The sequence below is a fragment of the Glycine soja genome, chromosome 10, assembly GCF_004193775.1.
Source record: "Glycine soja cultivar W05 chromosome 10, ASM419377v2, whole genome shotgun sequence".
Classification (NCBI taxonomy): Eukaryota; Viridiplantae; Streptophyta; class Magnoliopsida; order Fabales; family Fabaceae; genus Glycine; species Glycine soja.
The window spans coordinates 26,455,692-26,483,688 of record NC_041011.1 but is presented as its reverse complement, the minus strand read 5'-3'; the positions used below and the strand labels follow the sequence as shown (position 1 = coordinate 26,483,688).

Below are 27,997 nucleotides of genomic sequence, written 5' to 3'. Positions count from 1 at the left end.
ATATATAAAAAAAATCATATTAAAAAGAAAATAATTATTTTATATAAGTTCCAAGTTTTCGATAAAAATAAATCACCATTTTTTACTGGAGTGACTCCTATCCAATAATTTTTCTTAAAAAAAGAGCATGTACGGTTCAAGATTTATTATTTTATTCTTATGTTCCACCGGATTTGGACATAAAAAATAAGAAAACAAGTAAAGTACGCAAGCTTTTGTGAATTAACGTTCGCGTTCAAGAGGAAAACCTTCGTTGTATATATTAATTAGGCAGAGACGTTAGTGATCCAATCCAACATTGGACAAAGAGAAAAAACGAAGGGCACATTGAAAAGGTGTAGCTCATTGTTTCTGATTGATCTGAACACACCCTTTGGCGTGATTTGGTTCGCTGTTTGTTTTTATTCATAATAAACAAACATAGCGAAGATAAGCATGCACGTTATATATTAACACTTGAGAAAACTAGCCTCGTATATTTCTGACTTGGATCCATGTCACATTATCACACATCTTCATAAGGAAGGTTTGAAATTTTTACTTATAAATAAATTTGGGTCCTACCCACGTTAAGTTTTCATTTTGGAGTGGCATTTTGATCCAAAGGGGACAAACCCAGATTTTGAATTGTAAGTTTTGTTGAGGTATATAACAAATCTGAAGCCAGAAAATTTTCTCTGATCTCATTCGCAAGGGCGAGATTTTGTTCTGCTCTTTGTTTTGTTTTGTGATTTGTGATTTTTGTGATTCTGGGTTGTTCAGTTTTTGTGATAATTTTATGCAGTGAATTGATTTTTTCCTTGTGAATCACAGAGAGTGGTTTGTTATTGGTTGAGGGAACCAAAGCCTTAAAGAAGATGAAGAACTCAGCTTCAGAGAGCGGTTTGTACATAATTGAGAGCGATGAAGATGTGGAGAAGGATATGCAGAAAGACGAAAACGATGGAAACGATTCGGATTATTCGAATGATTCCAATGGAAACCTGTCAATGAGGAAACCCAGCAATTACAGCATCGCATGGCCTCAAAGTTACAGGTCAGCAATTACAGATGTGTGTGTCCTGTGTTTTTCGATCTGGCATGAGTGTTTGTGGCCATCATTTGACTTTTTTTAATTTGTCTGTACTTTTAACGTGAAAGGGATCCTTTACTTTCAACTTTCAAGGTAAAGTGGCTATTTAGGGTTAGATGGAAACAGGGGAAAAAGTGATAGTGAATTAAAACAAGTGTGAAATAAAGTGAAATTAAGAGGGTTTGATTCAAGAGAAATAAAAAAGAGAAGTGATGGAAAGAAATTAAAAAAGATTAAAAGAAAAACTCAATTGTTAATCTATTATTTACTATGTTCGCAGTTGATTATTACTTGTCATTTGTTAAAATCAATTTTTGCCAATGGATGATTATGCGTTTTTGACTGTTTATAAAACCATCTTTAAAATCATCTTTTCAGTAGTTTATAATCATGCCTAAAATTGTTCCAAAATTTTTGTGCTAATGGGCAATCAACTAGAATAACCAATTATTGTCATTTGAAAAATATATTTATTGTTCTTTTTCGTGCAAATTTGCAAAGAAATAAAATGGTGTCAAATTCATAACTTTTTATTTCTTTGTCCCGCTTTTTTCTCTTTATCAAACATACTTATTTTTTATTTCTCACCTATTTTTCTTTCTCGATCTCCTCTATTCCCACACCATTTCTTTCATACAAGACAAAGTGTGAGCATATTTAAATAAATCATAGAAAAGGACTTACATTTATTTTGACCAATTGACGAATAGAAAATGATTTTGTAAAATAAATCATAGAAAAGGACTTACATTTATTTTGACCAATTGACGAATAGAAAATGATTTGTAAACACCCACTTGCTACGGTACATTCATTGAGAGATAGAAGAAAGACAAATGTAGATGTAATAGGTTATGCAACGTGATAAGAAGATACTGCCGGAGAGAAATGAAGGATGTCTATATATTGGGTGCATGTAGTGCGAAAATGTTCAAATATCATTATCCTTGTTGAATTTAGGGAAAAGTGCAGGCTCACACCTTAAACTTTATGCCTTTTAGAATAGGTGCCTTCAGTTTTCTACCCTTAAATTATAACTATTGTTCCAAACGCTATTCTGGGGTACTAATTTGAGACAAGACTTAAACAACTTCTTAACAAATCAGTTTATTAATTATTTTACTTTCTTAAATGATGAAAAGTGAAAACAGAATCTGCCTTTTTTTTTTTGTTCATAACTCTTGCTGATTGAATTTTTTGTTTCTTCATTTCTCATTTTGGCATCTTGCTTATTACAAAAGGAAAGGAGGGGAGAAATGAATCTGATATGTATCAACTTAAGTACGTATTTTTATGTAATTCATAATGTTTCAGGCAATCCATTGATCTATATGGTAGTGTGCCATCACCAAATATTGGGTTTCTGGGCACCACATCACTGTCAAGATTAAGCAGTTCTTTTATTTCTTCATCTTTGACAAGAAGGCACACTCTTGAAGTATTACAACCAGAGAAAAAACCACTCTTGCAACCCACAGAAGAGGAGCAACCGCGACATACCTTGCTTCCTCCCCAAATATCTAGGAAGTCTTCCATTAAGATTTCCAAGGTTTCTCATGAACCTCACATTCCTGGCCAATGCACTTTTGGACAAGCTGTGCTTAATGGTAAGTACTGATTTGTGGTTCTTGGATAAAAAAATATAAAACAAAAACAAATGAAAGAAAGTAATAGTGAAACTATATTAAACTAGAAATGCTAATAACATATTCTTTAATAGTCTTTCATATACATTATTTTTTATTGGTTGAATTTCATGTGAATTCCACTTATTGAGAGTAAGACTCACTACATAGGAAATGATACCCACATGAATTTTGTCTCATAGTAGAATATGATTATCAATCTCTCGAGTTAACTTGTTAACTCTTACGAGTTTACGAGTTTACTTATCTTCTATGAGTTGACTTGTGTATAAACTTTTTTTTTTAAATTTGATTGACTCTATAGTTTATGACCAAGTCAACGAGTCAACAAGTTAAAAACATTAAACCAAAATCATGCTATTTTGTTTTTTCTTGTACGTTTAGGATTCAACATATCTCTTTTTTGCATGATGTTTCTAAATCAAATAACACTCACCTCTAAAAACATGAAACTCTTATTCTCTAACAACATGAAATCATTGATGAAAATGCTCTACCACTAATATCACCTCCACAAGTTATTATCTAGTATTGATGCATTACTAGACTTGATTATTTAACTATTGTGAAATTTATATTGTTGAAATGTTTATTTGGAATGTAATTTATAGGTATTTTTGTTATTATTTTTATATGAAGTAAACTTTTATGAGTTTATGAGGTAAATTTATGCAGCTCACCTGGAAAGTGTGGCGAAGAAAATGTGTTCATATTATTTTTCATATCATAATGAAAAGACAGGGAGTAATATTGATAGCAACAATCCAAGGCCAAGAAGAATCACGAAAAGGCCCTCAGGATGGGAGAAGTTCATTCACTAAGCAATTAACATCAAAGGACAATATAGGAATTTATCGTGTAGTGCTTGATTTCCCTGAGTATCATTAGTGCCTATCCCTGCTAGTGCTTGTCCCCCATGATCCAATCTGTTATGGCTTGTCCCCTGTGTGCTGGCAAGACCTTTAGGATTAATCATTATCATTTTCATATACACTCACTATAAATATATGAAATGAATAAAGGGAAGGCAATAAGAAATTTTAGAACTTCTATCTTCTCACCTTTCGTTCTAGAGGAAGTTCCTGGCATCTAATTCAGGAACAAAGCTTTATCTATCAATTGGTGCTCTCGTTGATCCCTCCCATGGCCAACAACACCCACTCCCAAACCTTATCCCGCTTAGAAGAAGTCGTTACCCTCCTTATCCAAAACCAAAATACTCTTACAACCACCCAGACTTCCCTACACTCTAGGCTCGATGAGATTGTATCTCGCCTTCAAGCACTGGAAACCGCCTCTCCCACCCATTCACCCAGACCACCTCCTCCTCGCATGAATCTTGATGTTCCTCGATTCGACAACACCAATGCTCCTGCCTCGATATTCAAGATCAATCAATTTTTTTGAATATCACCATACTCCAGAGGACGAGCGCCTTTGGGTTGCTTCTTTTTGCTGCACTAAGTTGGTTTCAGTGGATGTATCGCAATGATCAGTTGCCTTCCTCCAAGCTTTGGAATTGTGTTTCACTCCATCCCTGCACGATGATCCTCGAGGAGCCTTGTTCAACTTATCACAACACGGGTCAGTAAATTTATACCTTGCAGAATTTGAAGCTCTGGCAAATCGCATCGTGGGTCTCTCTACCCCTTTCCTCCTTAGCTGTTTCATATCGGGCCTCTCACCGAACATATGTTGTGAGGTGCTTGCCTTGCAACCTTTGTCCCTAGTCCAGGCGGTAGCTCTAGCCCAGCTTCAGAAGGATAAAATTAACGATGGCCATCGCTTTTCTCGTCCTTGTCCGTTAACCCCCTTCCTTCACCAGCCCTTCCTCCCCTTTTGTCGGCCCCACCAAGAACCACTTACAAACGCCTTACCCAAGCGGAGATGGCCTCTCGCCGCGAGCGCGGCCTATGCTACAACTATGATGAGCGTTACGATCCAAACCACAATTGTCGTGCCATGTTCTTCCTCCTCGTTGCTTCCGAGGATGATGAGCCCTTGAACTCAGACCCTCTTGCTTCTCTGAAGGAAACCCAGCCCTCTCCTACCCCAATAGACCACCCACCAGCTCAATTAAGCCTTCATGCCTTGTCCGGCCACCCTGTATCAGCAACATTGCGCGTCAAGGGCAACATCTGGGGTCATGAGGTTGTCATCCTCGTCGACGGCGGGAGTACACACAACTTTGTGCACAACCTCCTAGCCCACTTCCTTCACCTTGCTACCCAACTTATTCCCTGATTGGCCGTCATGGTTGGCAACGACACCGAGATAGCTTATGACATGGTGTGTCGTGACGTTGCCATTTTGATTCAGGGCCACGAATTTAACCTAGACTTATACGTCATAGCGTTAGGTGGTGCAGATTTAGTTCTGGGTGTGGCCTAGCTTAAACTCTTTGGCCCAATCACTACAGACTATTCACACCTCACTATGATTTTTGTATACCACAGACATGCCATCACTATCCAAGGCAGCATCACACCAGGCCCATCTGAATCACTCATGGATAGGTTAAGCGCCTCGTGTCCACACAGCAAGTTGCGACCCTATTCCACCTCCAACTTCAGGTAAGCGACCTAGTTACTTCCAGCAACCCCATTTTTCCACCACCACTATGTTGCCTCCTTGCCAAATACTCCCACCTATTTTAGACACCAACCCATCTACCTTTATCTTGTCCTACAGACCATACCATTCACCATGAACCAAATTCGAAACTCGTCAATGTCCGCCCCTACCATTATCCTTATTACCAGAAGTAGGAAATTGAACGGCAAGTGGACGATATGCTTCGGCGCCAGCTAATCCGCTCGAGTCACAATCCCTATTCTTCTCTGGTACTGTTAGTGAAGAAGAAGGATGGCACATGGAGGTTTTGCGTAGATTACCGTGCTCTGAATACCATAACCATTATAGATCGCTTTCCTCTACCAACCATTGATGAACTTCTGGACAATCTCGGCCATTCCTCCTGGTTTTCGAAGATGGAATTGGCACAAGGTTTCCACCAAACGCATGGCTGAGCATGATATCCTTAAGACAACTTTTCGTACTTATCAAGGTCACTACGAGTACGTTGTTATGCCCTTCGGCCTCTGCAATGCACCCTCCACATTCCAAGCTACAATGGACGCTGATGTGATACTGACTAGGAGCGGATCGCTTGATACAGGCTACGAAGATTTTGGATGACGCCACTTCCAGTGAAGGAAGATAAGTCAGGATAGACGCCACGAGGATTACCTTGATAAGTCTGAGATTGGTTCAACAAGGAACCCAGAGAGAAGCTCTCACCAAATTTTATGAAAATGCCAAAAGTTCTTTTTTATTGAAAACAAAAACCAATACTTATAGCGTATATGAACAAATAGATAAAAATAGACATGGGCCTTTAAAACAATTTGGGCCAAAAAAAATTAGAACATATTTATTATGGGCCTTCAAATTAATATGGGCCTTCAGTAACAATTAATAGTCTTGATAGTGTCTCTGCCACTTGCCCTTCATCCTTTTCCACTTGGGCCTTCATCTTTCTCCACTCGGGAGCTTTGTCCTTCTCCACTTGAGCCTTCGTCCTTTTCCACTTGGGCCTTTAGCCTGTATTTGGCCAATTTCAGGATTCTCATCAATCCCTCCTTCTTGGAAAACATTTGCCCTCAAATGTCCAGGATCATCACCGGGTTCAAGTACCACTTCCTTCCTTTTCTTGTTGGCTTGCTTGGCATAGCTTTCATTCTTCTTTGCAATTTGCACCTTCACTTGGTCATACAATCTTTTCACATACTCAACTTTGGCTTGTGCATCCTTATGCTGAGTCTCTTGGGGCTTGCTGTTGTAAGTTGGCCTGTTAGGCAATGAAGCTTCTGGAAGGAGATCAACTTGATGTTCTATGCTTCTTGAAGGTGGCAGTCCATGAGGAATCTCCTTGGGAAAGACATCTTTAAATTCCTGCAATAAGGGTTGAACACTAGGAGAAACATAAATAGTTAACTGATTAGAATTATCACTCTCTCTCTCTTGTGTATCACTCCATCTCTCAAGTGTATCACTCTTCCTTTTTTTATTCCTCTGTGGTGCCTCACTATTGTCTCTCTCTTGTTCTCTCTTTCTCTCCTTATGATTTGGTCATCACACACTTCTCTGAGGGATAGAGGTTTAAGAATAATTTTCTGGTCATGGTGCTAGAAAGAAATCTTGTTGGTGAAGCCATTATGCACTGCTTTGGTGTCCTCTTCAATGTTGGCCCTCCCTAGTGTCATCTCCATCTCCTTGTCCTCAACAATCAAACTTCCCTGGGATAACCTTTGGAGTTTCTGTCGCATGGTTCTACTGTAGCTAGTTGGAACATACCTATTTCACATAACCCTTCTCATCTCATTCCATGTATCTATCTCCCGCCCTTCTTCTCTCTTCATCTCTCTTTGATTTTTCTTCCACCAAACAAGGGCATAGTCTGAGAATATAGCTGCTGCTAACTTCACCTTCTGCTCTTCAGGATAATCATTGTAGGAGAATGCATGCTGAATCTTCATCTCCCAATCAAGGTAGGCGTCTGGGTCACTCCTACCTTTAAAAGAGGATACATTGAGTTTTACTCCCTCAATTCTGTCTTGCCTCTCTATTCGGTTCGATCCATCATTGACCCTTCTGTTGCCACCATAAGGTCTCCCAACATTTGGATTCATTTGGTGCTCTAGTCCTTCTATTCGCCTGTAGAGCTCTTCATTGTTACGGTTCAACAAACGTTGCATTTGTGTAGTCATCGCGTCCAGTAATAAGCGCTGAGATCCGTCCAGTTGATGATATACACCACCATTGTCATCAGCTCCTGCCATGATTAAGGAACAAAGAATTTTGTAGTAATTTAAAAAAAAAATCTAGGACCTCACCACACTCTACTCACGTGTTTCTCTCTTTGATGGTAGTTCACTCATGTTTGATGCTCTCAATATAGGCTTTTGTGTGATGTTTTCACTCTTGCCTTTTACCACTCACTCCCTCTTAAGTTCCTGGATGAATCAAATTAGACACACAAGGTATATAACAGGAAAAATAGTTTAATTATCACAGACTGTGTAGTAGATTTAATTTGGATAACAAATTAGATTTGATTTTGGTTAACAGATTAGATTTGATTTGGATTTAGATTTGATTTGGATAACAAATTAGACTTGATTTGGATAACAGATTGGATTTGATTTGGATAACAGATTAGACTTGATTTGGATAACAGATTGGATTTGATTTGGATAACAGATTAGATTTGATTTGCATAACAGATTTGATTTGGATAACAAATTTTGATTTGATTTGATTTGGATAACAGATCAGATTTGGATAACAAATAGAATAAACAAGGAAGATAACAAATAAGATAATAGATAAGATAACAAATAGAATAAAAAAGATTTGAATAACAGACTTGCCAAAAAAAAAATGCCTCTAACTGCCTCAATTTCGTGTTCAAAGATCAAACACCCACTTTTTTTTTTCTTTTCTTCTCTTTTTTTTTCAAAATTTCTGCAACTTTTTTTTTAACTTGAAACAAAACTCAAACGGATTTTTTTTTACACAAAGTCTGAAAGAAACAAGAAACAAGAACAAGAACAAGAACAAAAACGTGACAAGAACAAGAACAAGAACGAAACAAAGACACAAACAAGAACGCAACAAGACGCAAACAAGAAAACAAATAATAGAACAAGGACAAAACACGAACCTGGACAAATTACAAAGAAAGAAAAAAAGAATTGGATAGGATAGAACTTGTATCAAGAGCCGAAGCTCTGATACCAGATGATGTGATCCTAACTAGTGGCGGATCGCTTGATAGGCTACGGAGATTTTGGATGACGCCACTTCTAGTGAAGGAAGATAAGTTAGGGTAGACGCCACAAGGATTACCATGATAAGTCTGAGATTGGTTCAACAAGGAACCTAGAGAGAAGCTCTCACCAAATTTTATGAAAATGCCAAAAGTTCTTTTTTATTGAAAACAAAAACCAATACTTATAGCGTATCTGAACAAAAAGATAAAAATAGACATGGGTCTTTAAAACAGTTTGGACCAAAAAAAATTATAAATAAAAAATTAGAACATATTAATTATAGGCCTTCAAATTAATCTAGGCCTTCAACAACAATTAATAGTCTTGATAGTGTCTCTGCCTCTGGGCCTTCATCCTTCTCCACTTGGGCCTTCATCCTTCTCCACTCGGGGGCTTTGTCCTTCTCCACTTGGGCCTTCGTCCTTCTCCACTTGGGCCTTTAGCATGTATTTGGCCAGTTTCAGGATTCTCATCAAACGCCCTGTTCTGACCATCCATACGTAAATTCGTATTGATTTTCTTCGATGATATCTTGGTCTACAGTCGCGATCTACAGTCACCTCGGCCATCTCGATTGTGTCATATGAACTCTGCAATAGGGGGGCTTTCACCTGAAATCGTCCAAATGCATTTTTGGCCAACGTCACATCGAATATCTTGACCATTTTGTCTCTCTATAGGGCATCGAACCTGACCCCTCTAAAATTCAAGCCATGTTGCAATGCCAGTATCGTCTTCCCCCAAATCTCTACACAGTTTTTTGGACCTGACAGGGTTTTACCGGTGCTTCGTCAAGAACTATGCAGAGATTGCAAACCCGTTGACCCATTTACTGCGTAAGGACCAATTCAAATGGTCTCCCGAGGCTCAAATGGCATTTGATGCTTTGAAACAGGCCATGACCACCACACCGGTGCTATCCCTGCCAGATTTTAGCGTTCCATTTATCGTCAAGACCGACACGTCGGGGACGGGAATGGGAGCTGTGTTGATGCAACAGGGCCACCCAATTGCTTTCTTCAGTAAGCAATTTTGCTCCAAATTTCTCCGTTCTTCAACGTACATTCATGAGCTGCATGCCATCACCACCGCCGTGAAAAGATGGTGTCAATACCTTCTGGGTCATGCCTTCGTCATCCTCATTGACCATAAAAGTTTGCACGAGCTCATGACACAACTAGTACAAACACCAGAGCAGCACGTGTACCTTGCTAAGCTCCTCGGATATAATTAGACAATTCAGTACAAGGCGGGCCATAATAACATGGTCGCCAACACTCTTTTGTGCTTACATGAGACTACCCCAATGGCGGAAGCTTTTTTCATTCTGAGTGCCACACTTTAAATTTCTCAAAGATTTAAAGACTGAATTATCTGCCTCGGAAGAATTTCAGTCCACCATGACCTGCGTTCGTGACGAGCCTCAGCAACACCCGGAGTTTGATATCAGGGACATCCTCCTCTTTCACAAAGGACACATTTGGATTAACTGCAACAATTCTTTTATCCCTCTACTCCTGGAAGAATATCACAAATCCCCGTTGGGCAGTCACATGGTCTTGGCCAAAACTCTCAGTCGCATCAAACAAAACTTTTTCTGGGAAGGAATGCGACATGACACCCAACAATTCATCAGGCAATGCACTGATTGCTTACAGACCAAATACGTTCACCAAAAACCGGCGGGTCTCCTCCAACCAGTTCCACCGCCGTCACAATCATGGGAAGATTTGGCCCTGGACTTCATCACAAGTCTACCAAACTTCAAGGGAGCCACGGTGATTATGACCATCGTTGATCGCTTTTCTAAAGGCCCCCACTTTGGTACACTCTCTACCCATTTCATGGCTCACATGGTGGTGCAACTTTTCATCAACCTTGTCTGTAAGCTTCACGGCTTTCCTCGGAGTTTAATATCCAATCGGGATCCCATCTTCATAAGCAGGTTCTGGTGCGAGCTCTTCCGATTAAGTGGGACCAAGTTGCGAATGAGCACCGCCTATCACCCTAGAGCGACGGCTAGACGGAGGTGCTCAACTGCATCGTGGAACAGTACCATGTGCCATTCCTCCACCAATTTGTCCCCATACGAGGTTACTTACAACAAGCCTCTTTCGGGAATTCCAGATTACCTTCCGGGTTCGTCCATAGTGGAAGCAGTGGACTTCCTTCTCTCCTCTCGATAGGACATGTTCGAAGCCCTCCACCGGAAACTTGAGCGCACTCAGACACAAATGAAGAGCTACGCCGACTCTAATCGTTGGGAAGTCTCTTTCAAAATTGGTGATTGGGTCTATGTCAAGTTGCGACCATACCACCAGACTTCCATCGCTGACAAGTTTCAAAAGCTAGGCAAGCCCTACTATGGCCCTTACCAAATCACGAACTTAGTAAAAAAAGTAGCCTATCGACTGGCCCTACCACCAATGGCCAAGATCCACCTTGTGTTTCACTGCTCCAAGTTCAAGCTTCATCAAGGCCCATTAGCGTCCGAACATTCCCTCCCTCCAACTTTATGGGACAATAACCCCGTGGTTGAACCTTTGACCATACTCGACCATAAGTGGGACAGCCACACGCCACCTCGCCTATCCGTCCTGGTCCAATGGTCTGGCTTGCAACCAAAAGATTCGACTTGGGAGAACTGGTCTGAACTCCAAGACATCTATCACCTTGAGGACAAGGTTTTCCTCGATGGAGTAGGGAATGATAGCAACAATCCAAGGCCAAGAAGAATCACGAAAAGGCCCTCAGGATGGAGGAGTTCATTCACTAAGCAATTACCAGCAAAGGACAGTATAGGAATTTACCGTGTAGTGCTTGATTTCCCTGAGTATCGTTAGTGCCTATCCTTGCTAGTGCTTGTCCCCCATGATCCATTCTGTTATGGCTTGTCCCCTGTGTGCTGGCAAGACCGTTAGGATTAATCATTATCATTTTCGTATTCACTCACTATAAATATATGAAATGAATAAAGGGAAGGCAATGAGAAATTTCAGAACTTCTATCTTCTCACCTTTCGTTCTGGAGGAAGTTCCTGACCTCTAATTTAGGAACAAAGCTTTACCTATCAAATATACAAATTAGTCTCTCATATAACTTCTCTAAAAGATGAAAGAAACTTCTATAAATTAGTCTCTGTATAAGTTAGTTTGATCTTATGAAAATATTTATTTCATTTTTTCCTTCTTATTTTATTCTCATAGAATAAAAAAAATATCGACATGTGAATAGATTTTGTATTTGGAAGGTATAATTCTTAACTATTAGTGGTCCCCTCTTTTTGTAAGGAACTTATTAGCAGAATATAGGCTTGAGGGAATGTTGCGAGCTTCAAGTAAAATGTGGTAATAAAGCATTATAGAAAATTGATTCATGCTTGTTATCTTATTTCCATGTATCGTGAAAAAAAAAATTATTCAATTGAAAAAAAATTATTTGATTGTCCCTAGTAACTTGAAATAATAATACACACCACTGTTTAATATTCCAATCAACAATGGTTATATGAATATAATCATGGAACATTTCTGTATCCTGCATCTTGTGATGCTAGTCCATCTCTCAAAACCTCAAATATAATTCTTCCCTTTGACTGAAGGGACCATCTTAGTTATCCAATGGTTTAAATTATGCAAGTTTATCAGCCCCAGAATACAATAACATTTATAGAATTTACAACTTTCAACAATGCCTGTAGAGAAATTGTACATGAATTCATTCCCTCATTAGTTGAACATCATTACACATACAAACACTTAGGTAACCTTGAGCCTCTATTTGTTCTATTTTAACTACACGTTTATGTTTGTGAGTGCATTATTAGAAAATGCAACAAATCAGAGAGACAGAAATCATACTGTACTACTTAACATATCATATTTATATTTTCTAAGTTACTGTAGCCATTTATCTTATTCTCAAGAACCAATCAAATATATATGTGACAATGAAGTGATTATTTTGAAGTGAGCTAATCCGGTTCCCACTAAGAGGACACAAGTCCAATTATGAGTCAGAAGGTTTTGAACTCCGGTTGGCAGTCGCAATCACAGTTTTGTCTCAATTCTTAATATTACTCACAAAAGCAGCCAATGCTACTGCAACTGCAGTTGTGTTGTGGTCGCAAAGACCCCAAAAACCTCAATGTTGTGATCAAAATTGTGTTGTGAATATTTTTTTAAACCTTGGAGTCAATGTGTATCTGAATGTTGATGACTAGTATAGATTTTGTTCAACTTTCTTTGGGCAATTGAAGATTTCCTATTGCTTCTTGTCACTATTGGCTTAAATTTGAGTTACATAGTTAATTGAAGTTTCAGAAACCCTTGATATCATAACAAATTGTGAATAAATATTTTTTTTATCTTAGGAATTAAAGATAGGTACTAGGTGTTGTTGCAATTGTTCTTGCGAAAACCTTGATATTGTAACTGCAATAACAATTGCAACCTCGATATTTTGGCTAGAGTGTATATATGATTTATTAATTATTGTTTTGGCTTTTTGTAGGCATAAATGCCCTTTGTGGCATTGGAATCCTTTCAACCCCTTATGCAGCTAAAGAAGGTGGATGGATTGGTCTTTCTATATTGTTATTGTATGCAGTTTTTTCCTTTTATACCGGGTTGCTCTTGCGTTACTGCTTGGATAGTGCACCGGGTCTTGAGACATACCCTGACATTGGCCAAGCAGCTTTTGGTACTACTGGACGTGTCATCATCTCGGTAATTCTTGCTCAAATATCCTTAATTTTGTTTGAATATGCTTTAATTTTTCTTTCTTCAACGGTTAATTTCAAAGCATTAGTCTCTAACTGGTATTGTTTTTCAATTTTCTCTTTTTGTGGATGCAGATAATCTTATACATGGAATTATATGTAAGTACATATTTGCCTTCACTCTTTGAGTATTCCTTTGAAGTCTCACTTATGATGTGTTTAGTAATTAGTAGGAAAGAAAAATATAGGTGAGAAATAAGATATATGCAAATGGAGAAGACAAAAATAAAGTGAATGGGAAATTGGAAATAGATGAGAATAGAGTGGAAATATAGGCATTTGATTTTAAATAAATAAGGAAGAAATAGAAAAGAGAAATAAAATAAGAAAAAATGAAAATGAAAAATCATTGTTCATTGATTGTTGCAACAATCGATTGCAATGTGTGAATATCAATTAATATAGGTTTGTGGTAGTTTTAAATCGGACGGTAAATGCAAAAAAAAAAATGTCACTAATGCATTATTTCTAAAAATTAGAACCAATAGAGAGGGAAAAACAACTGTGGCTAAACATAAAAAATTGTCGATATATTTATAATTTCTGATGATTTTTAACCACAAATAAATAAACTGACTCACAATGTGTGGTTGCATCTTTTCAGCTACATTTCTGGGTATATTTTTTATTTTGCTCCCCGCCTATTTTCGCACAACCAAGCAACTTCATTTTTTTCACTTGTCCATTTAAATATTTTTATGGGAATCACTTCACCTACTAAATATTTTTATGCAGGCTTGCTGCATTGAGTACATAATTGTGGAGAGCGACAACTTATCTACATTATTTCCAAATGCGCACATTAGTTTGGGTGGAGTTGAACTCAATGCACACATTTTGTTTGCAATATTGACCGCAGTGGCTCTTCTCCCTACTGTTTGGCTACGTGACCTACGCATTCTCAGTTACATCTCAGGTACAAGTTTTTTTCTTTTTCTTTTCTTTTGCAAGTAAATGTTATATAGCAATTTTCTATACATGAATCTATTAAGAGCCTTGAATATTTTTCTTAATGTATGTTACGTACAATCAAATTTTACTTTGACTATCTATTTTTATATGATAAGTTTAAATACTATTAAATTTCCATTGTCTTAATTATATATATATATATCGTTCTCCACACAAAACTTTTTGAGAATGAAATTGATATTTTAAAATTTTATTTATTTTTTTTTCAAAATTTAAATTATTATCCTTACGAGTATTTTTTTTTCAACAAATAAATTATATATTATAAACACGGGCATATGAAATACCCAACCAAACATCACAAAAAAAGTAGTTCCAGATTGGCTCAAAAGGTTACATCATATTTGTCATGTTATAAATGACAATATTTAGTAACCAATCACCATCTACTATGCCTATGTCTCCATATAGAATTATACAAAAATTAAAAGGCATATTTACCCATATCCTTTCCAAAAAGTTAGCATATTATGAGTATGTTATTGTGTGTAAATTTGAATTAAATTATATTTTATTTTAAGCTCTAACAGATCATATTATCTTTGAAATATTATTACATGATTACATTAAAGGACTTTCACATTAGTTTTAGAGAAGTTTTAACATCGATTCTAAATCTAATATTGAAAATTATTATCTATAACGGTTGTGATTGAAATTGATGTAGAAATGTAATCAAAACGGTATATTCTAAAGTGCTTTCTATATTAGTTCTAAAAAATTGATGTTGAAAGTTATATAACATTGATTTTTTGTGAAATCGATGTTGAATGTGCTTACCACATCGGTTTTGACCAAAATCGATGTTGAGCACGCCTTTATAACATTAATTTTGGTTAAGATTGATGTTGTAAAGACACTTCCTACATCGACTTTAGACTAATTGATATTTTTTTCAACAAATTTAATAGTAATAATAATAATAATCTTCAAGTTGCCTGGTTTAATATAGAAATAGATTAATAAATACAAATTAAAAAAAAATAAGAGATAGATGACCATAAAACTTATTCTTTTGCTAAGAAAAACAGTACATTTTATTGATATTCATGTTTCTAGAATTTACCGAATCCTAGCACCAAATGCAAAGAAATGAGTCTCGGTAGAAAAAACATATAAAAATAATAAAATGAAATAAACCGCATAATTGTTCCAAACTAAACCATTAATTCTCCTAAAATAATTATATATGTGGATGTGTTTGACAGTTAATAATAAACCCCCAGTCAAACTAGCATATTTTCCACCAAATGCTAAAAGATAACAGAAGAACACAAGCACCAACTCTCAAAAGTCGGAACCATCAAAATACCTTGTCCGGTTGTGAAGTTTGCATCCGTGTATCTGCAAAAAAAATCAAGAATGGAAAAAGAGAAATATACATGAGTAATAAAAAAATCTTTAAAACACTTACAGTCACTAAACTGTAATAAACCCCATTCTAGTCCCTTAGATTGTAAATGTCTATCATTTTAGTCCTTCACTTCACATATCCTCATTTTAATTCCTAACTTGGAAAAAATTCATTCATTTTAGTCTTTTTCCACTGTCATTTGCACCAAAAAGGAATGATGCTTTGCAAGCTAAGGGACTAAAGTAATGAATTTAGGAAATACCATTGTATCTTTTGGCATGTAGACTTGGTAATCTTGGTTTTGGTTTAGGTTTACTTTGTCTAAACAAGATGAAAAATTGTCATACAACTTAACTATTTTCTTCAATACGATAGTATCACTTACACGAAAATAAAACTATATTCAATACAACACTTCTAAAGGGAAAGCATGTAGAATTTCATCACAACTTAGCCTATAGTAATTACTATAAATTGTTTAAAGGGCCACATATTGAAATTTTGTTGGGAAAAAATAAAAAGGAATGATCTAGCACCTAGAAAGCAATAGCAGATAAATCAAGAAATCAAAGTAAGCACATGCAACAAACTTACTTTTGCAAATAGGAGAACATTCAGTCCTTCCTCTGATGACCCTAACAAACAGGCATCCTTTTGAAGAAAAGAGACTAAAAGAAATGGAATCAGTTTATAACAAGTAGGTCTCATTGTAAAAACTATTAGCAATAACAAACTTAATGAAAATTAAGTAACTATGTTATCCAGGCCTACCAATGTGCAGGGAACTCCACAAATAAGAAATCTCATGTTCACATGATCATCATATATCTTTATAGTAGAAATAGTCTCTGATGAACCTTCCTCTTCCTTCATGTCTGCTACACATGGACTAACATCAATGTTCGGGGGAACACCAATAATTTGTGGCCCCAGCTTTCTAGCACCCTTATGGTTGATAGAAGGTAAGACATTGTTTTGTATACAATATAGTCTAAAAGATGCCAGAGCAAGCTGAAAAGCATCCCATGTATAGTTGGATGTACTACAAATGCATAATATCAACAATTAGAAACATAATATTGTAAGATACGTGCATGTTATAGTGATTATACAAGTATGTTCTAACCAATACCTAAGTAAATAATAATAAATAAATAAAAATAAGAAAACCCTGTCCAATTGTTGGAACTTGCCACATTGAAAATTAAATAGACCAAAATACTGACATTCCTAAACATTTTATTGTCAAATTGCTTCATTGGTAGAAGCCAAAGTTAGTCTGTAAGAAGTGTGGTGACTGTCATTTATTGCTACCCTTCAAAAACAGAAGCACAACTAGGAATTGTTCATATATGCAAAGCATGACAGCCAAGAAGATAATAGATAACTATACCTCTCTGCCACAGAGAAAAAATAATGTCGAAAATGCAAAGTTGGATACTTTGAAAAATCATTTTTCCAATAGATAGTGTATGGAACTCCATGCAAAACCAAAAAAAAAAAACCTTAATTTAATTATTTTCCACGAGTAAAGGAACATAAAAACCAATATATTGGAGTGTAATGTCTTTAAAGTTCTCATTAAGTCAGCTAGTTTAACCCATATTTACTAGGTTCACAATACTCTTTGGTGGTACTGGTACACGGTATGTGGCCTTACAAAGTATTTGTAAATGAGGGCTATACACTATACATAGTTAGCAGGTACGCTGTATAAGTTCACAGTATGCTCTAATATATTAATTGATACATTAACAATAAAATAATTTCACCTAATTAAAAATTGCATAATCCATAAGCTAATTTGGGAGTATCAGTACCTTGAATTGAGATACAATTACCAATTTGCAGTCTAAGGGAAAACTAGCGATTAAGCATGCTGATATTTAATTAGATTAACTAATTATAAGTCATCAGTCCGAGTAATACTCGACTCGGTCCTCTTAAGTAGGATTTTAGGTTAGAATTTTGTGAACGAAAAAAACATGATTGAGAGAGGAAAGCTCTACTAAAGGTGATCAATCAAATCCTCAATGGAGATTAGTCATTGACAAAGTTGGTGGATACTTCACACAAATAACATGGTAATAAAAAAATTAGATTAAAGAAAAAATACAAAATATATTTACAATAAAAATCAATAGTAACTAATTAACTTTTTTCCTGAATCTGGAGGGGAAGAATCTGAAATAGGGGTTGAGAAGAGAAAGAAGAAGTGTATGGAAGGAGTAAAAGGGGTGTGGGAAAAGGGGGTAAAATAGGAATTTTAATTAAAAAAAGATATAGGATGTGAGGATAGAAAAGAATTGGTGAGAATAATAATTTCCTTCCAGATCATAGGATCCTTTATGCCTAGATCCCACAATTGATTCCAGTCCTTTCAAGTCCTATTATCTAATTAATTAAGAGCCAAAACTTGGCATAAAATCAAATCGTTATTCACCATACTCCTATCTTAGCAGTTTGGTCCTTAAAAATTAGCAGTTTTTTTTTTTTTGGTGTAACAACTCTCGTTGCAAATGGTTTGATGGAATTGAGACACTATATGCAAAATTGGTATGTTAATTTGTATACCTATATTTGTATATATAGTTTATTATCTTCTTTCTATAATGTACTATTATCCATATATTTATATGATTTCTTATTCAATATCCATCTAATCATCTCATATTGGATTGATTCATTTTGAAATATGGTGATATTTCTAGCTGCCACTTTATTATGTCAAGCCCGGATGGAATCTTGGACTTTGGTTAAAGAACCCAAGTGTGAAATTATTTGTACCAACAACTTTTGGTTTATTATTCATACATTTGCTTGTGTTTTATAGGGACTCAGCAATCAGATTATTTTACTTTGTTACCATTCGTTTGGAAAGACCATTATAACCATTTTCAACATTGTTGTTGTTGTAGCTTGCGGAGTTATTGCAACGATTCTAGTGGTTCTCTGCTTGTTCTGGGTTGGTTTGTTAGACAATGCTGATATTCATACCCAAGGAACAACAAAAACATTCAATTTGGCAACTTTTCCTGTTGCAATAGGTCTCTATGGTTACTGCTATGCAGGGCATGCTGTGTTTCCAAACATCTATACTGCCATGGCAAATCGGAATCAATTCCCTGGAGTGCTCTTAGTATGGTAAACATATCAAAATCTTCTAGATTAACCATTGACAATCGTAGCAAGGGGGTCTTTTTTTCAATGTAGAGAAAAATAAATATTAATTATTAGAACTTATCATAAACAGTTAAAAGATTATAATATACAGGTCATGGGTTTTTTAAAAAAATCGTACAACTGATTTAATAGTTAAATAATATTAAATCTTGACACTAGTATAACAAAAATCTTCTTTTATATCAATTAAAACGAACCTTTACATCGGTTGTAGGTAAATACTTAAAATGTAAAATGTCAAAAAATTTTAAATCGATTCTAAAAAAACTGATGTAATAGGTATTTTTCTACATCGTAATACTTTTCAGAATTAGGAGAAGATTCACTTATGCTTTCATCAAATATTCTATATAGGGAATTGCCTATCATATCAGGGTTATAATAGAATGGAGGGATTTTAAAAGCTTTTTTTTCCACATTGGTTAAACTTTTAAATCGGTCTAAAAAAAGTATTTTACATCTGTTAAACGTTTAATCGACGTAAAATGATTTCTTATATCAATTAAAAGTATAATTATGTAAAAATGTTCACATAAATCACAAAAATACCAGCATGTAAAAAATGTTGGATTTACACTACTAAGACTATCCATATAAAATTATATAACCGGGATATATTTCACCTACCTTCATATAAGAAATCTTATTATTATCACATAGTTATTAAAAAATATGAATTTCAAAAGAAATATATATTGAATTGGTGTAATAAAAGATTATATCTCATTTTTAGAACATGATAGGTGTAGTTTTTTAAATCTAAATTCATTAAAACTAATTTTCATGCCAACCTGGATTAGTGAGACAGAACCACTCTTGAACACTAATTGTTAGATTGCTGAAACTAGGGTTATTCTAATTTACCTAGACTAGACAATAAAGAAGATAAAAAGAGAAATAATGCCATATCTTTTATTTTTTTTCATTCATTAATTTCTTCATAGAAAAATATATTTATATAGTCCTAATTGATGCAAACCAATGAATATTATCTATTCATGGGTCAACATTTCATTATTTAAAATAAAAATTATAATACAAATATCTAATTTCATCTTATATAGTCTTTTAATCATTTAACTTTAAAATCATATTTGAGTTTTTTTAGGCCCATCCTAACACTAATAGGTCAGTTTGAATGTATAATTTGTAAGTCCTCGTTGAAGAAGGGTGTATGTTAGGACTTTGGAATGGAGCAACCTTAAACTCTCCCTAAACTTTAACACAACCCATCGACCCCCTGAAAAAAAAATTAATTTTAATAATTTAATTTCTGTAGAATATGTTTTTCAGCATTTAATATTTATCTAATTCCATGTGCAATTCCTTTTCCATGTAGTTTTGCTATTTGTACAAGTATGTATTGTGCAGTGGCTATTATGGGTTACACAGCGTTTGGAAAAGCAACACTCTCTCAGTATACTCTTAACATGCCCCAACACTTGGTGGCCACCAAGATAGCTGTGTGGACTACGGTAATAAGCTGATTCTAGATTCTATTGTACACATTTTTTGTAATGAACTAAGATAGTGACCTTCTTCCACATGCTTTATTTATGAATAATTGATCACCATTGGTACAATTGGGTTAGGATTTTAAATAAATTATTCATTCAAAATATTTAAGAAAGCCTTTTTGTTTAATATTAAAAAAAGTGATTCTGGTATAAAACAATCTAGTAATTGTTTTTTAGATATATATATATATATACACACACACATTTGTTTACAATCGTATAAATCATTTTTTTAAAAAGAAACAGATATTTTATGAGAAGCTAGTAAGAAACTACAAGAAGTATTAAAAAGGTCTGTTCTTTAAAAAAAAAAAAAAAAAAAAACTAACTGTAACAAACAGCCCTTAATGGGTTTACCCAGTGTCTTACCAAATTGCTACTTTTAATTTTCATATGTTACCTTAAAGCTAGTGAAGAGGAAATGTATTGTACAGCAAAAAAAAACCAGACTAGTCTTATTCTTTTTCTAACTTGATTACTATTCTTTTAACTAGTTTGAGTTGTTAACCTAATCTATATATATCACCATATTATTGATATTTTTTAATCAGTCATATAAATTGCTAATTTTATTATCATGTGGTTTGATTTTGCAGGTGGTTAATCCATTTACCAAATATCCTTCATATGCGTCGTAGAAATTAAAGCATTTCTGATTGCTAACCTAAATAATGCGCTCAAGAATAATAAGCGACACAAGAATAATATAATTTGTGTCATAAATGAAAATATATATAAGAGCCAACAAACTTGTTTGGTTGGCACTAGCCAAATCCTTCCATTTTGCACCACGTAAGTAAGGAAAGGTACAAAATTAAGAATGTTTTTCATTAACATTATTTCAGACTTTGATTGTTCAAAAAATCACGACCATATAAAAGCCCAAGATATTTTGCATAGTGTTCCTTTTCATTTAAAAATAATTGAAGAAATAAATTTGTGGCATTTATTCGTTGAGTGATTCTACATTAATAGGGTGATTAGAGTCAATGAGAGAACCACAAAGTAAACACTTACATGTTTTAAAAAACAAAGGAGCATTAATTAGCTTGAACTGGAGCACTTCTTGAAATTTCATTGTAATTTTAATTAACATTTTACCTGATTCTGTTTGTTTCCTCTGTTACGGCAATCATGCAAATAGAGCATTCAAATCATGTGGACATCCTAACAATACCCTTTTAATTTTGAAAATGAGTTAAGACAGAATTAAATTATTTCCGTTTTTATTTTTTGTACCTACATTGTGAAGATAAAGATAGATGTTTTTCTTAACTAGCACCCACATATGCATTGAGTCTATCTCCAGTAGCAATGTGTCTAGAGGAGTTGATACCAGCCAACAGTCCCAACTTTTTCATATATTCCAAGCTCATCAGAACAGCTCTAGTAGTTTCTACACTGCTTGTTGGTCTCTCAGTTCCCTTTTTCGGTAAGTTTTCTTCTTCCTGATATTTCATTTTTATAATTTTTAGTGCTTAGAGAAGTGTCTTAACAATATTTGTCAACTGACTCAAGAAGTAGTGCATATAAGAAGGAAATATGCTAAGAACTAATTTGAAATAAATTTATTGAACCAAGGTTTCCTGTTTTTTTTTTTCTAGTAAATACACATTTTTTCTCCTGTTTTTTTTTTCAATCTACATTATGTAATTTAATTTTCAATATACACTATTTGAGACTTTCTCTTTCCTTTTTTTTTAATTTAAAATATTATATTATATAATTTTTTAACTGGTTTTAAAATTGCTTATTTATTAAATTAAATTTTATATTTTTTTAAAATTTTCTTAAAGAAAATAATATTATTAAATATAATTATTTTGTTTTATTATTTAATTTACTTAACATATTTTTTAGGTGAATATTTTTATTTAAAATATAATTTTTATAATATAATTATTTTTAATATAATTATATTACTAAATATAATTAGTTTGTTTATGTCATTAGATTTAATTAAAAATGAGAATACTTTTTTTTATTAATTTATTTATAAAAGAACATTATATTCTATTATCAATAAAATACTTGAACAACACTTGGTTAAAGAAAAACTTAATGGATATATGTTAGAACAATTGTTTCTGTTATGATTATGTTGTCGGTAAATTTTACATTTTTTTCTACTTTCCCTACTTACTAGTAGGAATGCGAGTTGAAACGGGACGACACTTTGCAGTCTTCTTTCTCCTTGGATTAGGACCCCACTTATCTCGTTCATATTCTTACCGACCCTTTTATTTTCAATATAGGAGTTACTACTCTTTGAAATTTTATATAGATAGATGTATCAATTATTTTTTTACTGTATTTTTTAGTTTATTTTAATACTACTAACTAATTTTCTTATTTTTCTTAATTAACGAACATAACAAAAAAATATCAACAGCATATAAATTTAACTACAAAACTACATACAAAGTAACTAAAAAATTGTACTTTAATTTTATTCAATTTTTTTTTATTTTTTTATCTGTATATTTTTTCTTTAAAAAAATAAAAAAACAAAATTATAAAATTTAATTTAATAAATAAGTAATTTTAAAACCAATTAAAAAATTATTAATATAATATTTATATTTTATAATATTTTAAATTAAAAAAAAAAAAGAAAGAAAGTCCCAGGTAGTATATATTGAAAATTAACTTAGAAAGTAATGTAGATTAAAAAAAATCACCAGAGAGAACGTGTATTTACTTAAAAAAAAACCAAGATTTCCTTCCATCTTCTCATTCTTATATCCTCTCAAGAGACATATCTACGTTGTCATTCATGGGGGAAATTGCCGCCATTATTTTTTTTACTTAAGTATATTAAATAATTAGTATTTTCTTCATAAAAAATAAATGTTGTCTCCACAAAATATTTTTTTAAAAAAATAAAAAAATATAAAAGAAAAAAATAAATTGATACCAATTTAATCCACTTTATTCTTTTAATTAAATCTGTATAAACTAAAATATTTTAATTTTTTCATGAAATTATATATTTTATAAAAGCTAATAATACTTTTTTGTCTGTGAATATATTATAAATTATTTTTTTCCTTCACTAAAAAAATTTCTGATCCGTCACTGGATCCTCTCGCCTTTCTTTATGGCCTGCTAGTCCCCAGTTACAAATTTCATTAACCTATTAGCTTTGCCAAATCATTTTACTATTGCATAGTTGGATTATGAGTCTCATACTTTTGTTGTAGGTTTGGTGATGTCATTAACTGGATCTTTGCTCACAATGTTTGTGGTAAGTGCTGTTTAGTTCATTTTTTTTTCTTTTTTAGAAAAAAATTATATACTAACTGTATAAAAAGTTTACATCATTTAATCATAATTCGATCATATATGATAAATTTATTAATTTTTAAAATAATTATTTTAAAATAATTCAAATTATAATTTATAATTAAATGACATGATAAAACTATTTTACAATATGTGAGTACATAAATATTAAACCTTTTCATTTTATCCAAGACTTAGTAGCCAAAGTTTTCATTTGAATGTGTTCAACCTTGGATGCAGTCCTTGATTCTTCCCGCTGCTTGTTTCTTAAGCATAAGGGGTGGCAGAATCACGCGCTTTCAGGTATGATTATTACCTCTTCACAATAATATCAAATACAAGCTTCATAGAAATTTAAGATTTTTTTTTTCATTTCATGAAACTAGCTTTCAGCAGCCAAATGGCTAGAATACAGAACAAAACATCCTACATGTAATGTTACAAGATAGACATTTAGTTTGTCCAGATGTGTGAAGGCACCGAATAGTAAAGCCACCTTTTGTGCCATAAGTTAACAAAGTGAGGATGAAAATTTTAACCCCTACGTGCATAGATCTGTGAAATGGTTGGGATGTAGAAATTTTCTACTATGCATTATTGACCAAGATTCATCCTTTATTATACATAGCACCTCCCCCTTCCATTATTTTGTATCCCACTACAATTGTAGTAATTCCATTTGAGAGAGTTAGGAGTACTAATGAGGTGTCTGTTCTCCTATTATAAGAGAGAGTGAAATTGTTCTCTCTTTATATTTAGAGAGAGATTGTAATTTTCTTTCACTTAGTGAAAATATTTATTGGGTCTTACCCGTGGTTTTCCCCTTATCTATTGAGGATTTTCCATGTTAAAATATTGTGTGTCAATTCTTATTTTTCTCATTTCTTATTTTAGTTGTGAGTGATTATTTTGTTACTTTGGTACCCAACAGTGATATCAGAGCTAATAGGTTGCTGATATTATTCCGTTGCAATACACGCTGGTATGCTTGTATAGTGTCGAAGAAAATTCTTAGTATGCTCTACGGTTAGGGTTAGTCTAATCTACCACATTAGAAAAGAATTATTCTGGTTACTAGATATATAGAGTGGTAGTGTGAAAGTACATGTCTAGGAAAGTTTTGGCTAAGGAAAAACTCGGTATTTAAGCAAGTTCATTGCTAGCACACCTCTCTTTCTTGGGAACTTACCTGGTGTACTAGTTCACGGTCTATAATCACTGTTCTAGTAGGCAGTAATACTGTACATGACAAAAGTTGTTTGAAATTATGGCAGCAACATATGAGATAGAGAAGTTCAATGAGGGTAAATTCTCCTAGTGAAAATTGAAGATAAAAAGGAAGGACAATTGCTCAGATGCAATTGAAGGCATACCAACGCATATCATTGATGAAAGGTCGAAGGAGATGGATGAAAATGCAATCGCCAATTTGCACTTAACAATGGAAAACGTGAAGGATATTTGGGATACTTTCCACAAATTGTATGAGATCAAGTCACTTCAGACTAGAATATTCTTGAAGAGGAAACTCTGCACTCTTCGAACGAGTGAGTCCACTTGGGTGACATACCACATGAAAACCTGAATACTTTATTTTCCCAATTTCCCTCATCAAATTTTAACATAGAAGAAAACAAACGGGTAGAGCTTCTACTTTAGAGTCTACCAGATTTATATGATAAACTCATTATCAACATAACAAATAATAATAATGTCACTTGTCTAACCTTTAATGATGTTGCTTAAGCTATTCTTGAAGAAGAATGTAGGCGAAAAAATAAGAAAGATAGACTGGAAAATTCCAAGCAAGTAGAAGCTTTAACAATGACGAGAGGTAGATCAACAAAACGTGGCTCCACTGGGAGTCAAAATCATGGTAGGTCAAAGTCTTGAAGAAGGAAAAATCTCAAATGCTATAATTGTGGCATGAAAGGACACTTAACGAAGGATTGTCGGCATAAGAAGAGTGAATGCAAGAACTTTGAAGCATAAATCTCTTAAGATTGTGTTGCTAGTACATCAGATAATGCAAAAGTCCTGTGTAGTGAAACAACAATTGGTTCTAGAGGCGGAAGACAACTCATGATTATTGGATATTGGATTTTCATGTGCAACTTGGCACATGACTCCATGTTGAGAATGATTTTGCACTTATGAAACTATCTTGGAAGGATTTGTGTTCATGGGGAATGATCATGCCTTGGAAATTGTTGGGGTCGGAACTATCAAATTAAAAATGTATGATGGTATCGTACGCACAATTCAAGGGGTACTCCATGTAAAGGGTTTGAAGAAGAATCAATTGTTCGTTGGGAAATTGGATGACCTCGAGTGCAAAATCCATATTGAAGGTGAGATCTTGATGGGAAGCTTTATGTACGTCATGATTTGTACTAAACCAAACATTGCACAAGCCATGAGAGCGATTAGTAGGTTCATGGTAGATCTTGGTAAAGAGCATTGGAGTGTTGTGAAGAGGATCCTTAGATACATCAATGGAACCTCAGGTGTTGCATTATGTTTTGAAGGATCCAAATTTATTGTCATGGGCTATGTCAATTCAGATTTTGTAGGTGATCTTGATTAGAGAAAATCTACTACTGGCTATGTGTTTACACTTGCAGAAGGGGTAGTGAGCTGGTGGTCCAAATTATAGACTGTTATAGCTTTGTCTACAATAGAAGCTAAGTACATGGCAATTACCGAAGCTTGCAAGGAAGCTATTTGGATTCAAAGTTAATGGAGGAACTCGAGCACAAGCAATAGAAGATTAATGTGTGACAATAGAGTACCTTACACATTGCAAGAATTTCGGCCTTTCATTCCAGGACAAAGCACGTATGTGTTATCACTTTGTCAGAGGAGTAGTAGAGGAATGAAGCATGGATATGCAAAATATCCACACCGAAGATAACTTACTAGATGCTATGATGAAGCCGATTAATGCAAACAAGTTTGTATGGTGTTGATTCTCATTTGGCCTATTAGAAACATAAGCAACAAGGAAATGACAAGATAGAGAGATCATTTTTTGAAAGCACACAAAAGTAACTTTAAGTGGGAGATTGGGAAGGCACCAAATAGTAAAGCCACCTTTTGTGGCATAAGTCAACAAAGTGAGTATGCAAATTTTAACCCCTACGTGCATAGGCCTGTAAATTGGTTGGGGAGTAGAAACTTTTGACAATGCATTTAATGACCACGTTTCATTCTTCGCTATAAATAGTATCTCCCTTCCATCATTTTGTATCCCACTACAATTGTAGTAATTCCATTTGAGAGAGTTAGCAATACTAGTGAGGTGTGTGTTCTCTTATTATAAGAGATCCAGAGTGTCAATTTGTTCTCTCCTTATATTTAGAGAGAGGTTGTAATTTTCTTCCATTTAGTGAAAATATTTCTCTGGTCTTTCCCGTGGTTTTTTCCTTATTTGTTGAAGGTTTTTCACCTTAAAATATTATGTGTCAATTCCTATTTTTCTCATCTCTTATTTTAGCAGCGAGTGATATTTTGTTACTTTGATACCCAAGAAGATGAATGTCAAAACATCTCCACCATATAATATTATTGAATATAGAAACATAATATTGTCTCATCAAATTTAAGTAAGCTACTTGAGGTTTTTTAAACTTACAAAGTTGATTCAATGAAACTTAATGGGAAAATAAATAACGAAAAATGAAAATTTGAATTTTAACATGTGCTAATATCAATACAACTTTAAAAACATGATGCACTTCGATTATGTAGCAATGTTAGACTATAAAATGTTTTTGTTACCGAACCAAATAATTTCAAGTTTTATTTGCTTGTTCTCTATTATGATTTTATGTTTACCTCCAATGTGACTTAACCCCCCCCCCCCCTCCCCTCTTATTTTTGCAGGTATCAATTTGTGTTACAATTATTGTAGTAGGCATTGTTTCAAGTTGTTTGGGATCATACTCAGCCCTCTCCGAGATCATTCAAGAATTGTTTAAATCCTAGACATTGAGACATGTAGCAACCAAAGTCTAGTGAACCTATTATTCTACAAATTTTTATTTCTCATTCAAAATGTTGAGTAATTTTTTCTTGATAGTTTATTTCCCATTGTAGCTTAAACTATGTTATCTCCTCCCTCATCTTGAAGAACAATATGCATGATCTTAGCTGGAAGCCAATGCTTCTACCCTTGTTGGGTGTAGCACATGTCTATTTCCATGGTTTTGCTTTGTTTCATTGTTCTTTCTTCCTTTATGTAGAACATATAGACATGGCTATTTCAAGATGGAAATAACATCACTTTAATGACAGGAAATAGCATGTATGGGAGAGCTAAAATGTAGATATGCATGGAAAAGAATTCATGTCA

At 34.1% G+C, this 27,997-nt stretch overlaps 1 protein-coding gene across 4 annotated transcripts; it reads left to right on the top strand.

Annotated features, from left to right (window-relative positions):
- The first annotated feature begins 241 nt into the window (after positions 1-241).
- Positions 242-27,997, top strand: LOC114369875 (amino acid transporter AVT1C-like). 4 transcript variants are annotated; one of them, XM_028327145.1, is made up of 13 exons: positions 242-335; positions 814-1,036; positions 2,387-2,679; positions 13,065-13,279; positions 13,408-13,431; positions 14,068-14,248; positions 18,577-18,802; positions 20,181-20,316; positions 20,955-20,974; positions 21,645-21,790; positions 23,562-23,605; positions 23,884-23,946; positions 27,529-27,997. In XM_028327145.1, the coding sequence occupies exons 2-13, from the start codon at positions 858-860 to the stop codon at positions 27,628-27,630; spliced, it is 1,629 nt and encodes a 542-aa protein (XP_028182946.1). In that variant the 5' UTR covers positions 242-335; positions 814-857; the 3' UTR covers positions 27,631-27,997. The 4 variants fall into 4 exon arrangements, with proteins under 4 accessions (XP_028182946.1, XP_028182947.1, XP_028182945.1 ...); XM_028327146.1 differs by lacking the exon at positions 242-335 and adding an exon at positions 398-526; XM_028327144.1 differs by lacking the exon at positions 242-335 and adding an exon at positions 514-629.